The sequence below is a fragment of the Larimichthys crocea genome, chromosome I (genome assembly GCF_000972845.2).
Source record: "Larimichthys crocea isolate SSNF chromosome I, L_crocea_2.0, whole genome shotgun sequence".
Taxonomy (NCBI): domain Eukaryota; kingdom Metazoa; phylum Chordata; class Actinopteri; family Sciaenidae; genus Larimichthys; species Larimichthys crocea.
The window spans coordinates 37,795,151-37,811,256 of record NC_040011.1 but is presented as its reverse complement, the minus strand read 5'-3'; the positions used below and the strand labels follow the sequence as shown (position 1 = coordinate 37,811,256).

At 41.5% G+C, this 16,106-nt stretch overlaps 1 protein-coding gene across 11 annotated transcripts; it reads right to left on the bottom strand.

The window, feature by feature from the left end:
• Window positions 1–194: 194 nt before the first annotated feature.
• ogt.1 (O-linked N-acetylglucosamine (GlcNAc) transferase, tandem duplicate 1) lies at window positions 195–14,876 on the bottom strand. Of its 11 annotated transcripts, none has more exons than XM_027275983.1 (23): window positions 14,491–14,876; window positions 11,943–12,123; window positions 11,040–11,283; window positions 10,749–10,817; window positions 7,305–7,421; window positions 7,114–7,193; window positions 6,076–6,271; window positions 5,842–5,994; window positions 5,615–5,715; window positions 5,230–5,383; window positions 4,775–4,876; window positions 4,474–4,671; window positions 4,008–4,166; window positions 3,812–3,901; window positions 3,562–3,687; window positions 3,261–3,431; window positions 3,034–3,150; window positions 2,653–2,823; window positions 2,480–2,527; window positions 2,093–2,245; window positions 1,757–2,009; window positions 1,464–1,587; window positions 195–1,383 (listed from the first exon to the last, which is right to left on the bottom strand). In XM_027275983.1, exons 1-23 carry the CDS (start codon window positions 14,525–14,527, stop codon window positions 1,209–1,211), a joined length of 3,219 nt encoding a protein of 1,072 aa, XP_027131784.1. In that variant the 5' UTR covers window positions 14,528–14,876; the 3' UTR covers window positions 195–1,208. The 11 variants fall into 11 exon arrangements, with proteins under 11 accessions (XP_027131784.1, XP_027131859.1, XP_027131812.1 ...); XM_027276058.1 differs by having other exon boundaries at window positions 4,492–4,671; XM_027276011.1 differs by having other exon boundaries at window positions 5,842–5,982.
• Window positions 14,877–16,106: the final 1,230 nt, after the last annotated feature.

The window sequence follows — 16,106 nt, the reverse complement described above, 5'->3', positions numbered from 1 at the left end:
ATTCTTTGCTAAAACTTCATTGTATTTTAATTCTTTAGCTATTTTTAATCATTTAGACACAGTGTTGCTACACAACTTAGTGCTGAGCTGACCGGTTCCCCTTGTCCAACACATTTCATTGTATTGTTGACCCTGTGTTAACCTGCATGACAACTAAACTTGAACTTAATAAAGTGAGTAGAAAATACAGCACAGAGTTTTGCCATCTCTTTATTTTTTTATTATATTTAGAGCCTCGTGGCATCATTGACAGCATACAGTTAACGGACAATACAAAAAGAAAAACTGCTTAGAAAATACTTACCTAGGCCGTTCCTGGTTTGAGTGATTAAAAAACAAGATCAATTTGTGAACAGCGCTAACATTTAAACTTAAATTTAGGCCCTTTCCAATTAATTGAAGCTCCTTTATCCGGCTTTGTCCAATTACCTTTACAAGCATAGTGTGACATCAAACGGGACAACAGCTACTGAAAACATTCCTGATTGACCAAAAAAAAATTATAAATTGGCATTTGGTGAGAGGAAGAAGTCTTTATCTAGACCGTAGTCCTTAAAACTTGCACATCTACTCATTGCAGGAATTTAACAGTTTAAGACAAACTAAAGAGCAGTTGCAACCTATGTTTTATAATTGCATGTTAAAGCCGATGAAACTGAAGTCAGAGTTACAATTTTCTTGGTGCAACATTGTCCTTTTAAAAACACACAACACTCTTAATCCATTTATAAATAGATCAACAAGTAATGACGGCTGGGCATTCCTCCACAAGCTGCGATTAATCCTGTATGCACACTGACAGGAGGTGAAGAAAAAACAAACAAAAAAAATCCACGAATCCAAGTACTGAAGAGGTAAGCAGGGCATTCACAATCCTCTCATGCTCACCAAATATACTATGTTGTAGGACAAGAGTCTCAGAAGGGATGCCTGAAAGTCCCAGGCTCAATCTGGCTCAGGAAATGCAGATGTGTGATGCAACGATGAATGTGATGGGGGATAACTGTGTACATCTGTAGGCTCCTTCACAAATAAAGAGTCCCATTATAGTAAATCAGAGATATGGAGACAATCATTCAGGGACAGGGATGGTGTGGAAACTGACAATTCCAAGATAGGATGTGGATAATGGTAAAAAAAAAAAAAAAAAGATGGTGGGGTGGCAGGGTGTTGGGTTATCAGGGAAAAGACATGAGCGTGCGTTTAGTTCAGGCATTCTCACTGGTCTCCACTGTCTGGACCAGGTGTTCTGGCTTGTTGCCATTGCTATAGTGCTCCCACATCTGCAGATAGAGCCTCTCCAGGTCCATTGTGTACTGCTTGGTGTTGAAAAGCGGGCTGCAGATTCTCTGCTTCCAAACACGTGCTCTGACCATCTTCAGGCTGAAGGAGACAAAGACAAATGGTCAGACTACACAGTTTTACAACATTTTTCCAAAGAAGTCAGTTCAAATTCTACTTACTATTCCATGTCAGATCCCAGTTTGACAGCTATGTCCTCGTAGTCCTGGCGACTTTGAGCTATTAGCTCAGGGCAGCCCAGACAGTTGAGTTGTGAGGCAGCCACACGGGAGGCGAGTGTCTCACCTTTATGAAAGAGGTTTCACAATTAAAAAGCTGCCTTTACATGAAATTTGTTCTACAAATAGAACAATCTGTTTGTAAAATATGTATTTTCTGACATTTAGGACAATGAAAACACTTTTTCCTTGTATTATGGTTTTAAGCCTGTCCCTTAACATTCTAGTATCCTTACCTGGCATGGTGACCATGGGTGTCCCAGCCCAGAGAACATCCATGCCTGTAGTGTGACCGTTGCATAGTGGAGTGTCTAGGCACACATCAGCCAGCTGGCCCCTTCTCACATGCTCCTCCTTGGGGGCTACAGGAGAGAAGATGATACGAGAGCCAGGCAGACCCATGTTCTGGGCATACTGCTGGATGTTAGGCTCGCCGACGGCAGGGAAACGAAGAAGCCACAGCACACTGTTGGGCACACGCTTCAGGATCTGCAGGTAGAGCAGAGTTTTAAACATTTTTAGGACTTTCTTTGTAGACAGTCAAAACAGTTGTAACAGTCTGTGTAACTTACATTGGCCCACATCTGAAGAGTTGGGGGGTCAATCTTGTAGAGCTGGTTGAAGTTGCAGTAGACAATAGAGTCCTCTGGCAGACCATACTGGGAGCGGGTTGTCACAACAATTGTGCGTGGCACCTCCTCTCCAGTGGCAGCTTTGTTATTGATCTAACAGGGGAGGCAAAACAATGTTGCTTAGAGGTGGAGTGACTTCAATACTTTTGTCCTGAAGAGTTAAGGTGTGACAAGTTCTTCTCTGTTTAAGCCACTTTATGGTATTTTGCCTACTGGTGATTATACACTGTTTGACAAGCCAAGACAGTATCATTAATTTAACAGCTGATCCATAGTGCCACCACTTCCCTCACCAACAGCCACCTTACTTTCATAAAGACACCATACCTGTAAGGACACAGTCCCAGAGACTACAACCTCATCTGCTGAAATGATCTGCAAAAGCAGTAAGCTAAATGAAAATGCTGCTCTCACTGTGTTTCTGTTTCTTGTTTTGTACCTAGTCCTATATCCCTTAAGATCTGCATTTAAATTGACAAGTGCTACCACATTAGACATACCTGTGTAGTGGCCAGGCCGTTGCTGACAGTGAAGCCATTGATTGTGACTTGGATTTGGCCTTGGTTAATCATGTTGATGATTGCTTCAGCTGCTGTGTTCATGGGGATTACCGGCATGGACAGTGCTCCATTTGTGTCCCCGGCAGCTTCCTGGTTGTTGTCACACTTCATCTAGTCACAAAGAACAATTTCAACTTAGTACTGGAACGTGGTTCAACAGAAACATTGTTTTGTTTTTCTGCAACAAGACGAAGAAATAGACACACACTGCCATCTAGAGGTAAAAGCATAATAGTGCGTCACTCAGACTAAACTCTGGTTTGTCAGTAACAATAAAACATTGACTTGCTTGTTCACGTTCAGGAAATCTTCTTGACTCACCTTTATCACTTTCACATCTGGCAGACTGTCCAAGAAGGCCTTCAGATCAATACCATTAAGAACGATGCGGTTGTCAAAGATGTGTCCATTAGATTTGAAATCGATCACTGCCTTTTTCTATCAGTCAAAAAAGAAAGATTAAAAGATTTAATATTATGTTTTTTTGAATAAAAATTTTGACCTTCAGTTCAGAAAAACAAACAGCAGGCATGTAAAGATGGACAAACCTTGAGGTGTGGGAACATGTTGGCATGGTCTCCAATGAAGAAGGTATTTGGCATGTAAGCCAGTTTCTCAGAATACTGCTCAGCTACTTCAACAGGCGATGTCTCCTTGTCAGAGATAATGTAGTCCATGAAGGGTGCACCGCTGGTTCCAGGGTAACCCAGCCACATAGCCTGTTGAATGTGTAGAAACAAACAGTTATTTTGCATTCTTTGATGTCAACAGTATTTTGAGAACACTCAAACTCAGATCAGACTAAAATGACAGGATACAACACTGTCAGACATCATAAGAAACCCTAACCTGAATGGGGGCAGGGCGGAGGGCAAACAGCTCATTTCGGGCTCCTTTGGTGTATCCGTTCATGTTGACCAGAATGTTGATTCCATCCTGGTGGATACGATCAGCTGCCTTGCCATTGCAAGGAATCTGCAGGAGGTACCAGTTTTAGTAAATGTTTAGTTTTTGACATCACATACAACACTTTAGATTAATACACTCCGTAGAAAAACAAATACCAATGAAGTAGCAACTCTAGGATCGTAATGATTACCTGAGAGAGGTCTGTGAAATGATGAGCCTCTGCTACCACTTTCACGCGGAAGTTTGTACTATCATCAGGGCTGAGCGCATAGCAGAACACCTTGAAGAAAAAAATACATTTAAACACTTGTACAGAATTTCAGACATGATATACTGTAATGAGCACTATATACACTTGCCAGGTCTCGTTTGTAATTTCAACCTACCTCAAATTTCTCAGGGTTGTGCATTCCAGGAATGGACTGCATCAGGTGGGATGTCGGGTGGTTGCCAAAGTCAGAACTGACGTAACCAACACGCAAACGCCCACCGCTGGCTTTCAGATCCTTCGGATGCTCATAAGCAGGTTTGTGCAGTGCATTGATCTGTGCATTGATAGGCAATAGGGTAAGAATACATATACAGCAGGTAAGACACTTCTTGTTTGAGTTTTACACTGTACAAATGCTTTACTAATATATTAACAACCACCAATTCAACTAAAATCTAGACAACCCCATCCCTGCAAGCAACCCCTTCACCACCAACCTTCACCAATCTTTATATTAAATGATTAAAATACATCCAGTATCTCTCCCAGCCCTTACCTTCCCCCATATCCCTGCGACAGCCACTGCCATCACCAGCCACCTTCCACCCCCCCTCCCAAAAAATGAATTAAAGTTTACTTGCTTTGATCAGTGCGTGTACCTTGTCCAGGCAAAGGTTTCCGTGGCGTTCAGCAATGGCCTTGCGGAAGCCGTGAGAGAGTGGATACAGCATGCTGTGGTGTGGGTGCACCGAAGGCAAGCGGTTCTTATCCAGCTGGTCAGCTACAATGCTCACAAGCTTCTTCATCCGCTCATCATAATCTGTCCAGTCACACACAATCTGGAAGAGCGACAGAAATAAGGAGTTAGAAAACTCACTTTGAATTCAATAAAGAACAATGATCTGCTGTAAATATCGGACAAAGATAGGAGCATATAAGAACCTGCAGGCAATGTGCCAAGTTGCAGTAAGCGTCAGGGAAGTCTGGCTTGAGTTTCAAGGCTGTGCGGTAAGATGCAATGGCCTCTGGGATGTTTCCAGAATCCTTTGAAGCAAAAGAAACAGAACATGAAGAACAAGAATTACAAAAATACTTTTTACTGCACATGAACAAGTGATAACATCCAACTATGCTTGCAAGTTATCTGTTTATGACAAACAAAAGCAATAAAAACATGTCCTTTAAAGACAGGCAACTGTCAATAGATTCTGGCTTGTTGAAATATTGACATATTATTTCATTTCATATTACTGCATTTCGCACAGTTGGGTCATTACAGCTGTGTGTACTGGGAGTACAGGGAGTTAGATAAAGCCCTACAGTGATATGACAATTGTGAACACTGATCATAACTGCAAAAAGAAATGAGGGAATAATACCAATGTTAAAGTTCCTACCTTGTGGATAGAGGCCAAATTGCTATGAGCATCAGCAAAGGCAGGGTTAATCTGGATGGCGCGGGTGTAGCATTGCAGCGCTCCCTGCACATCCTGCATTTCCTTCAGTGTATTGCCCATGTTTGAGTAGGCATCAGCAAATGTGGGGCTGATTCTGAAAATCAAAACAGGAGAACCGTTTAAAACACTTGAACGACCAACATTACTGGATTCATTAACTGATTTACGACCATTTACTTTAGAAAGGACATGTAAACAAAATAAACCACCAGGTTAAACTGTACTGTACTTTTAAGCAGAGTGATGTTACATCACATACATTTTTATAAAAGGTGCAGTTAAAGTTTCCTAATTTAGCAGATAACTGTGACTTTGATTTACAAACCTAATGGCCTCCTTGTAGTGCATGAGGGCCTCCTGGAGTTTTCCCTGCTGCTGCAGGACACTGGCCAGGTTAGAGTGAGCTGCTGCAAACTCTGGGAACACCTGATGAAAAAAAGAAAAGAAAAAAAAAAGGATTATTAACAGTTCAAGAAAGCCATGCTCACATTGACAGCAATTATGATAGTCTCGTTGAACAGACCTATTCACATCAAGTAACCCCTAACTCACCTCTAGTGCTTTCCTGTAGAGCTGAACTGCCTCCTCGATGTTGCCCTGCTCACGCTTGATATTGGCCAAGTTGTTAAGGGAGTCCGCGTGGGTTGGACACAAACGTAATGCAGTGTTGTAGCATTCTTCTGCCTCAGACACCTTGGAAAGACACTGAAAGTCAATTAAAAAACATTCAAGATTTTCGCATTTCAGATTATTTAGATAGGGTAATCATATAAAGTATTGTCTTACATTGCCTTTCTCCTTCAGGGCATTTGCCAAATTGCAGTAGGCATCGGGGAAGTGGGGCTGCAATTCGATAGCGCGACGATAAGTGTCAATAGCCAGGTCAATGAGGCCTTGCTCATAGTAGACACAGGCCAGGTTTCCATGGACAACAGCATGGTTTGGGCTCAGACTCAGGGCTCTGAGATATCCAGCCACAGCTCTGAAAACATAAGATAAAGACGACATGGTCCAGATTTAGGTTATGCTCGAGATCAATCTTTTGCTAAACTTTGACAGTTCCAGCCTTTTAAATTCCTTGAAATTTTTTGATCAAAGTTTTGTTTATGAAGTATCTTTTTTTTGACTCCTCTCCAGCTCTTTCTCTCCTTTCATCTCAAGTCCATCACTGAAAACTAAATATGCCAGGGCAGAGTAAATTAAATGGCTGGAAATTTATCTTAATAGTGACTGCTTGGTTTAATGCCAACTGCTGAATCCTCGTCACAGGCCAGGCTGGAGCCACAAGTGATCAAAAACTGCTAGGCTAAAATAAACCTTACCTTGTCTGTTGTGGGAACATTTTGGTCTGTCATGGCTCAAAAACTGACATCCATAGAAACATTTGGTCCCAATAAGTTATGATCCACTGAAATTTGACTAAATCCCTTTTTTGCTTCACCACCATCTTGACTTAAAGAGAGCCTGCTGTACTTTGCCGTCCTATGCCTGTCCAGTCACTGTAGAGAGGTCAAGATCCGCTAGTAAACAAATACATTGTGTGCCACGGTCTGGGTACCGCTACTGAAAGTAACACCACTGTTTGAGCAGTGGAGTTACAGCCCTGACCTTGTGACTGGTCTGTAGGTGGAGCGAATCTGCCCTGCCTAAACAACGGTATGCAAAAACAAAGCTACAAAGATCACAGACAGGGAAGTGAATGTAACTAAAGCTCTTGGGTCATTCCATATGGGGTGTGGTAGGGTGGTGTTTTTACCGACAAAAGGTTAGACATGAATGTATAAAAGGGGACATACTGTCTATTATATCATGACTCATACATACCTGTCAAAGATGCGGGCTTCCTTCAAAACGTTTCCTAAATTGATGTATGCGTCAAGGAAATTTGGGTCCAGAGTCACTGCCTAAAAAAAACCCCCCAAAAAAACAAAAAAAACAAAACCAAGCTTAAAAAAAACATTGGACAACACAAGAATATACCAAGACAGAAGGTAGGACTGAAAAATGTAACTGACCTTTTCAAAATGGTGTATGGCCAACCATATCTCTCCCTGGGCATTGAACACACAGCCCAGGTTGCTCCAAGCCACTGCAAAGTTGGGCTGAGTCTCAATGGCTTTCAGGTAACAAGCCTTCAATGGGTTTACAATGAAAAACCACAGGAAAGGAGGAGAAGAGGTAGAATGGTAGAGGTATAGTATGTAGAGGGGAGGGCAGGGGATTGTAAAATAAAAACAAATAGAAGATTGAGAAGTAAGAAAAAACAAAAAGAGCAGAGAAAGCAAAATTAGTGACTATTCTCCATCATGGCAAAAAGTGAGTCTGCAGCATGGGCTCGTGTGCGCACAATTCTGCCGCGCTAAGCTGCATTGCTTTTTCCTACGCTGCGCGGATCCAACCAGCACCCACACGAAGGCCCACATCCATCAGTTATGACCACATTTTCTCCAAATATAGTGGTCCCCACACCAGGTACAGTCTGCTGCCCTCATATAATAAACACTAGTTATACCCCAAAAGCAGTAAATATAATATTAAGATCTACCTAAAAATCACAACTATCTGCGAGAATGTTGGATGTGGGTATGATATCTCACAACCTAGGATGCTGGACAATTCGTGCAAGTGATGGTCCCTGTAATGCGTGCGCAACAAACGCAAGTGCGCGGTGTGTGTGTCTTGTTTCCACCACCACCACAATGCACCATATAATGCTGCTTGCGTGACCTTGCACCTGGCAAAGGTCATTGCTTCGCTGCTGCGCCCGCTAAATGGCCAAGGAGACAGCTACAGACCAACAACCCCCTGGTAGAACACCTGCAACACCAGACTGGCACACACCTGACACCCAGGGAGTATCTCAGACCAGAAGGGGGCATTGTTGGGGGATGGAGGGATCAACCAGTAGCTACACTGTGAGGTGAAGACACAGGGCCATTTGGAAATTTGTCACAAAATTAGCTAAAATATTCACCACATGGTGAAGTGTTTTTTTTTTTCCAAAAGCCAAATGATGTCTGAGATTTGGGTGAACTCGGGAGCGAGGCTGGTTATGAGTGGGGAGAGGTCCGCAACCAACAGGCCAAAGGGAGTGAGGGGGTGGGAGTCGCATGCTTGCGCTTGCCGCCTTTTTGGTTGCTTGAAGGGTATCGCTGCGCAGCCCCTGCGCTACTGCAGACTCACAGCGCAATATCTGCATCATCATCAGAACGCTGCAACTCCAAATAAAGAAGGAAAAACAAAACAAAATAGGAAAAATAAACAACATGTAAGAGTTAGAGGGATCTTACTTGATTTGCACGATTATTGCTTCCAAATCCAAGTTTCTTTTTACTTAATATAGAATTGGGTAATTAGTATAGCATATTTTAAGAAATGCTTACTATAATTTGTTAAGTTACTTTTTTCTTTTGGTCTTCAAAGGAAGCCACAAGACAGAGGAGCTCAAGCATGAAGTGAGGTGGTTTTTCTTTTGTTGGCAGTTACAAACCCGTTACCATATTTTTGGACTTTGTCAGAGTGGTGGCCGCAGCTGGCTGGAAGAAGAGGAGAAGACTGAGGCTGCCCTAGTGTTCCTTTCCGCCAGGCACCTACGCAGGAATAGTGTCACCCACCTGAAACCTTCTAAATAACAATATCAGTTGTGGAAAAACCAAAAGAGACAAAATCAGAAAACAAGATCGTTAGTAAAAGTTTTCAAACAATACATTCTTTTTTTTTTCTTTTTTTATATGGAAATAAAACTGGTTCTTCCAAATCACAACAAACATAAAAAAAAAACTATTCTTAGTTCTCATTCATGCAATGAATGTTTCATTTCAAAGAAAATAAAAGAAATGCTTTGAGGGTAACTGGGAGGGAAGAAAGGCTTTGATGTGTTCAGTTTATTAACAAAATATAGTTAGGCTGTCCGTCAATTCAGTTTTCTTATCAAACTAAAAGGAGGGCAGTTACTGGCTTGATCTTGCCCAAATGAACTGATCCCATTTCTTTGGGAATATTACATATTTGAAGGAAAAGGGAAGAAGTATTAATCATTGCTTTTCTTTCGTTCTTTAAGCATTTTCATGAAATATTTTTAAAACTTTGATTTCTTTATCCTGGCCTGCTTTCTTGAATCCTGGCCAATGGGGTAGGGAGAAAAATCTGTGTTGTAATTATTGTATGTTTCTAGAAGCCTCCACAGCTCTGAAATAAAGAAGTCATCGCTGTTGCTGCGCTTGCTTCTGTCTTTCTAACCCAGCATCTGACGCAGGTGGTGGAGTACAGATTGTGAGCTGTCTGCCTGACGCCACTTGGACTCCTTTTAAGGCACTTGAGAATGAGCTCTCTCACCCACACAGTTGAGACACTATTCCATAGCAGCGGATATCAGAATAGATAACCAGCTGGGGAAAGTGTTCATTATCATTTCATATTATAGTCAAAAGAAAAACTAATGCATGTGTGCTGAAAAGCATCACTGGGGTGTGCTTGAGCATTGAATTGGCATAGCTAAACGGTCAGGAAGACAGCTCTGAGCGCGCACACTCCACCAATCCTCAGCGAGCGCGCGGGGGGTGGAGCGACAGAGCAGGGGAACTTGTGACTCCCTGATGCTCCTCCCCACTCCTTAACCCCCCTCAAGCACGAAATAAGATGGCCTGTAACCAGCGGGACAACTCCACATCTCCAGATTTGACCCAACCCAGGGGAGCCCCCTTCCTTTAACATGGACACAGGTTTTAAAATAACAAATGGGACGTGTAATAACCCCGCACTGGCAGCAACTGTGCTGACAGCAAACTAAGACCTTGTCATTGGGCGTTTGATAAACAATATTGGAGTATAGTGATTAGGTTAGAAACCATCTTATCTTTTGCACTGCAAAGGTAAACTAAATTCTCATCAGTTCATATATTCTTCAAAGACCGAGCCAGCATTTTCCCTCCAAATTCAACAATATGAAAATGCATGGGCCGAGGTCCAAAAATGACAATACAGATTCAGATTTATGATTTTAAAGCTCCAGCCTTTCTTCCTGAAAGGGGAGGGGCTGACCTCTGGTAAAAGGTCGGGGGAAAGCAATGGACGTTGGGACTAAGAGTGACACAGGGTGGGAACACATGTAGTATGTGTAGTATACTGAAAAAACAAAATACATGAAGCTGTCTAAAAAGTAATCAACAGAAAGTGTGTGTACTAGGACTAAAAAAAATATGTAGAGAGCGAAAACTTATAGCAGTCCAATATTTCCAATGGTGTTTTTTTTTTTAGTTAGGTGTGAGAAGCTCAGTGTGTGAAAAAAAAGCTACAATTTTCTGCCCTTCACTTGGCCAATGGGGTTGAAGGGAAAAGACTCGAATTGGCTTAAAAATGTCAAAAGGGAAAAAGGAACTTCTTCTATGGCCTTTGTGGTGGGACACTTAAAACAAAAATATATGGAAGAAAAAAGAAAAAGAAAGCCCGCTGTGACATACCTTAGCCTCTTCCAAACGCCCAAGGGCTTTAAGCAAGTTGCCCAAGTCACTCCGCACACAATAAAGATCCTGGAGGAAAAAAACAAAACAAGTAAAAGATTGTAATCTTACTGCTAGAATAAACCACAGATTAATGTGTTGTTAATATGTTCGTACTATTAGCAGATAAGACTCTTCTGTCTGGGTGTGGTTAGAAGTCAAACAGGCTCGAGTCTTTCAACCAGAGAGAACAGCAAACACTGCTTACCACACAAGGTGTTAAGCTACTCCTTATAAAGGCATGTCACTCACCGGGTTATACTGTAACGCAGACACGTAAGCCTGGACTGCTCCCTCCATGTCCCCTGCGGCCACCAGAGCCGCTGCCAAGTTGATGTATCCGTCAATGAAGTCTGGCTTCAGTCTCAGAGCGTGCCGATAATGCTCTATGGCCTCCTGCAGTTGCCCGCGCTCCTTGTACACGTTCCCCAGATTGGAGTAAGCCTCAGCCAACATTGGGTTCTGTTTGATGGCCAAGGTGCTGAAGTGTGCGGACCTGTAGGCCAGAGTGGGTACAATGGTCACAATCCTGAAGTGAGAGGCTCGATACTTTGTGTCAAGGCAGCAAGGTGCCAGTGGTGAAAAGGAACATGTTTTAATGGTTAATATTTAAACAGCACATAGTTAAAGTGTTGAAAACATTAATACGATTGTACAACTACTAACTTAAAACTTAAACAATCAATGATTCAAGTGTTCATTATGTCAAGAAAATATCATGCTGTTATTATACTCCAAATTAAAGTGTGTTTGCAGTGAAAAGTGCTGCATCTATGAGCAAGAATATACACCACTTTGGCTTTGATCAACACAGAGTACAACGCTTATCTACTGCTGGTACTGGGTCAGTTCAGGAAGATATAAGAGTGAACAAGATCAAACTTTAAAACCTGTAACCTGCAAGACCCGAAACCTTCACCATGGCACCTGCAAAGCAAGGGTATGGTGACCACCGAAACAGTGTTAGAATCATGAGAGGACAGAGTAAGATTAAACCGAGCGACAGGATTTCCAGAAGACAGCTCAGTTGTTGCGTGTGACTCCCGAGACCAGCTACGTGCACTGAGAGTTACAGAACACCCACTACTGTCTGCCTCTGCCACTGCCACATGATCAGTGTGCGAGTTGAGTAGCGTCAGCCCCCCCACACCTCACCTGTCGAGTCTTCGGCACTGGAAGTGGATGGAGGACAGCAGCAGCAGCACGCCTGTGTTATCAGGCTCTTGCCTCCACAGCTGCATGCAGTGGCGCTCAGCTGCCTCAAAGTCCCCTGACTGATACTCGCGGTGCGCCAGCTCTGCCAACCCTTGGAAGGAAAGCATACGTTTTGTCGGTTCTGGAGCACCAACACAGCCCAAGGAGGGGGGGGGGAAACAACATGTTAGAGGTGATGGAAGAAATTAAAGCAGACAAATGAAAACAAAAAAATAAAAGAGAGATGATACTAACGCTGTCAATGACAGATAATGGCTAACATTTTGAACTCAACAGAAAACAAGGCAATGGACAAAATGAAGAGGGCACAGTGAACAAGTGGGAATCAATGTACGTTTCAATAATGCCAATTACTGTGTTTTTTTTGTAATGGATGATGCACAGGAAGGTTGTCCGCATAACAAAACTGCATAAGACTAGCAATAATGTTTAAAATGAGTGCAGTTCCCTCTAAGACAAGAAACTACACACTCCAATAAATCTTGTGTTTTAGTGATCTCAAACCAGAGACCACTAACAAGTGCATAGTAATATACCATTTCACATACAAGTAAACCAGGGTGTGCATCCATGTTATGAAGGGAAAACAAATGCTTTGGGATGAAAACACATAAAACAAATGGGGAGCGGGCTGACACACTGGCAGAGATTTTAAAAAAGTGACACTTTAGATTTGACATCTTAAAGTCAAAAGCTTGACAGTATAGCTGTAATGTCACATTTTATTTGCATGCATCCTTAACACAGCAAGTATCTTGGACTGTAAAGTCAAATTTTATTTACCATGCATTTTTTAAATTTTATATAAAAAATGTTCTGTGCCAGATGAAACCTCATTTTCAGATAAACCTACACTCGATGGGATGTAACGATGCATCGTGACACGATTAAAAAACGGTACAAATGTGTGACGAGTCGCACCGGTTGAGAAGTAGGATATGTCCTTTTTCTTCTTTTTTTAAAAAATTAGAAATAGGTTACGTTATCTTAAAAAAAGTCACTGGTTCATTTGTTCAACGTCAGACGTCAAGTCACGTGACTTACGTCACTACGTAGGTACAGAACGAGGGAAGACATGGCGACGGTAGAAAATAGCTTTGAAACAGAGGACGCACCGAGCAGTTTTAAATGTGTGGCGGCATTTTGGATTCCCTATACACAAATACAACCGGTGAGAAATGGACAGACAAAACCAAAACAGCATGTAAATATTGAAAGAGACTGCAACATATAGTGAGCAACATGCAGCAGCATATTACCTGCCACCACAGCGAGAGGCAAAGTAACGTTACACCAGTTTACTTGTGAGATTGTTTCTAAAGAAAGGAGATATTTTTCATGTATTTTGTTGTTTATATACTTCTTATAAAAGGGAACACAAACTGTTTGAGAGTTTCTGTAAAGAAGGCACCTAAGATTTTTTTTCTCCCTACAAATAAAAAGATAATTTTATTTGGTCATAATTTATCTGCAGCTCATTTAGATTTAAAAAGAAATTGTGAGAAAATCGTGAACCATATCGAGTCATGAGTTGAGTGTATCGTTACATCCCTAGTCAAAAGCTCGACAGCATAGCTGTAATGTCACATTTTATCTGCATGCATCCTTAAAAACAGCAACTATCTTGGGGACTGTAAAGTCTGATTTTATGTAACATGCATTTTTTATATAAAAAGGTTCTGTGCCAGATGGACCTACACTTAAGTCACTTAAGGTCAATTCACTGAGGGTGTGGCAAAGTGGTTTCAAGTCACACACACACAGGATTCACGCAGAGGCCTGCAGATTATTGATAAAATGCCAGAGCACACACACACACACACACACACACACACACACACACGGCAGTAGATCAGGTTCATCTATCCATTACGTCATAATGCGTGTATGCAAGAAGCATCAGCAGTTTCAGTCCTAATGCAAGATATAAAATCATTTAATAATCAAATATCAGGATGAAAAGGCAGCGATGCCTTCACAGTTTATCACGGCGGCATTAACACCGCTGTCAGACGCTTTATATCACAGTTACAACAACCACAGAGGGTGACGGAGGCCCGAGTCAGCGAGAAGCGACATCTTAGCTCATGTAGCTGAAGCTATAACACAAACAGTTTGTAGCGAGAATAATCCAAGAGCTCAATTTAAATGTTAACGTAGTGATTAACACACGGCCGTCAAACCGACACCACAAAAATACCGTTTAAGATCAATATGTGCTAAAAAAATAAAAATCGTGCTAACTTTAGCTACATCGCCGTTAGGTTGAAGCAGTAATATGACAGCAGAGCTATAACCAACCAATGTGATCACTTATCCGTCTTACAATTGTTGTAATTACTAATAAATAAATAAATTAAAAAGCCCAACGGACGTTAATCGACCGTTAGCCGCCGCCTCGAGCGATACTAGCGTCGTCTTCGCGGCTAGCTACGTTTTCTTGTCACCTAAACCCTAAAAAACAAAAAAAGAGACAAAAACAACTAACCTGTGCTGTCAGCCACGTTTCCCACTGAGGTCGCCATCTCCTCAGACTTCGTCTTTTGCACCGTGGTCGTCAATGTGTCTTCTGGTGGTCTCAGGAGAAGAAGAAAAAGAAGCAAAAAATGTGCGACGGAGCTGTCGTCTTTTCTGCAAGCACGTTGTCAGGGGGAAGCTAAAGCAGCTAACCTAAATATTTGACCCTGCTGTACCTGTTTCAGCAACCTAGTGAGGATTTCCACTGGTCTGCGTATAGCTGAGTGATGATTAAATAATTAATTAAGCTTGCTACAGTGCCTGGCTTTTCTCTGGCATAAGCTGTGCGGCTGTTTTAAGGAGGTTTAAGATGGTTTTCTCGTCACAACAAAGCAGCTATGAACATAAAATGGCGAAATGGGTGGAACTAGTTTTTGAGAGAAACTAGACCCGCGCATCGCTATTGCATGCATACGATGTAAACGAGTGTATATTATGTTATTAAACAGTCCTATCGGTAAAAAAATATTAATAATAATAACACATGTGCCTCGATTACTGTTTGGTAACGATGCGTTATAGGTTTAATCGTGTAAAATAACTCGACTACGAATGAACCTGCGCGGAAGGACACTGCTGCAGTGAGACGAAGTGCAAATGAATCAAATGAATGGGGTGTTCTAGAAGAAGGCAGCAGCAGATCTATGTGATGACTATATGCTGAACATGGCACTGCAAATATCATGACATAACAAAGACTGCAGTCATATATCAATAGAATAGTGCAGGATAATCATATGATACAAAATTATGTTGGTTATAGTACTCTAATATGCAGGTTTGTACCTGCATGCATCCTTAACACACTAAAGTAGGTCTTACACAACTGTGTAATAACCTTAGAAATATCACCAAAGTCAGATCATTCATCAACGAGGCTGACACAGAAAAACTAATTCACGCTTTTATCACTTCAAGACTCGATTACTGTAATGCCCTTCTGTCTGGTCTTCCTAAAAAAAACACTAGGCCGCTTATAATTGACAGACATGGGACCAAGTCACACATGTGCAAGTCTCAGTCTCGAGTCTTAACCTTCAAGTCACAAATAAGTCCCAAGTAATTTTTTTCTTGTGCAAGTCAAGTCAAGTCACCTTTGGTGTATTGTTGTAATTTTAGCTGCAAAATCTGATCTTAATATGATCACACTGTAATCATCAACATTATTTAAAATTTTAAATAATAATAATAAAATACATAATAATAAATAAATACATTTTATATTCACTATTCACACTGAAAACATGATGTGAAAAACACTCAGGTCATTCAAGTCATCATGTCTCAAGTCAAGTCCCGAGTCTTAAACTTCCAAGTCCGAGTCACTAATTGATACAGAACTCTGCAGCCCGAGTACTGACAAATAATAATAATAATAATAATAAGTTTAATTTATAATGCACTTTACATTTGAATCAAATCTCAAAGTGCTACAATACACACGCAAAGTATATGCACACAAAGCAACAAAAACAAATAAATCACAATAGAAGAAATCACGTCAAATACGAAACAAACAAAGTTTAAAGACAAAGACCAGACAGAGGGCACATATACCCCCATTTTAAAAGCCCTGCACTGGTTACC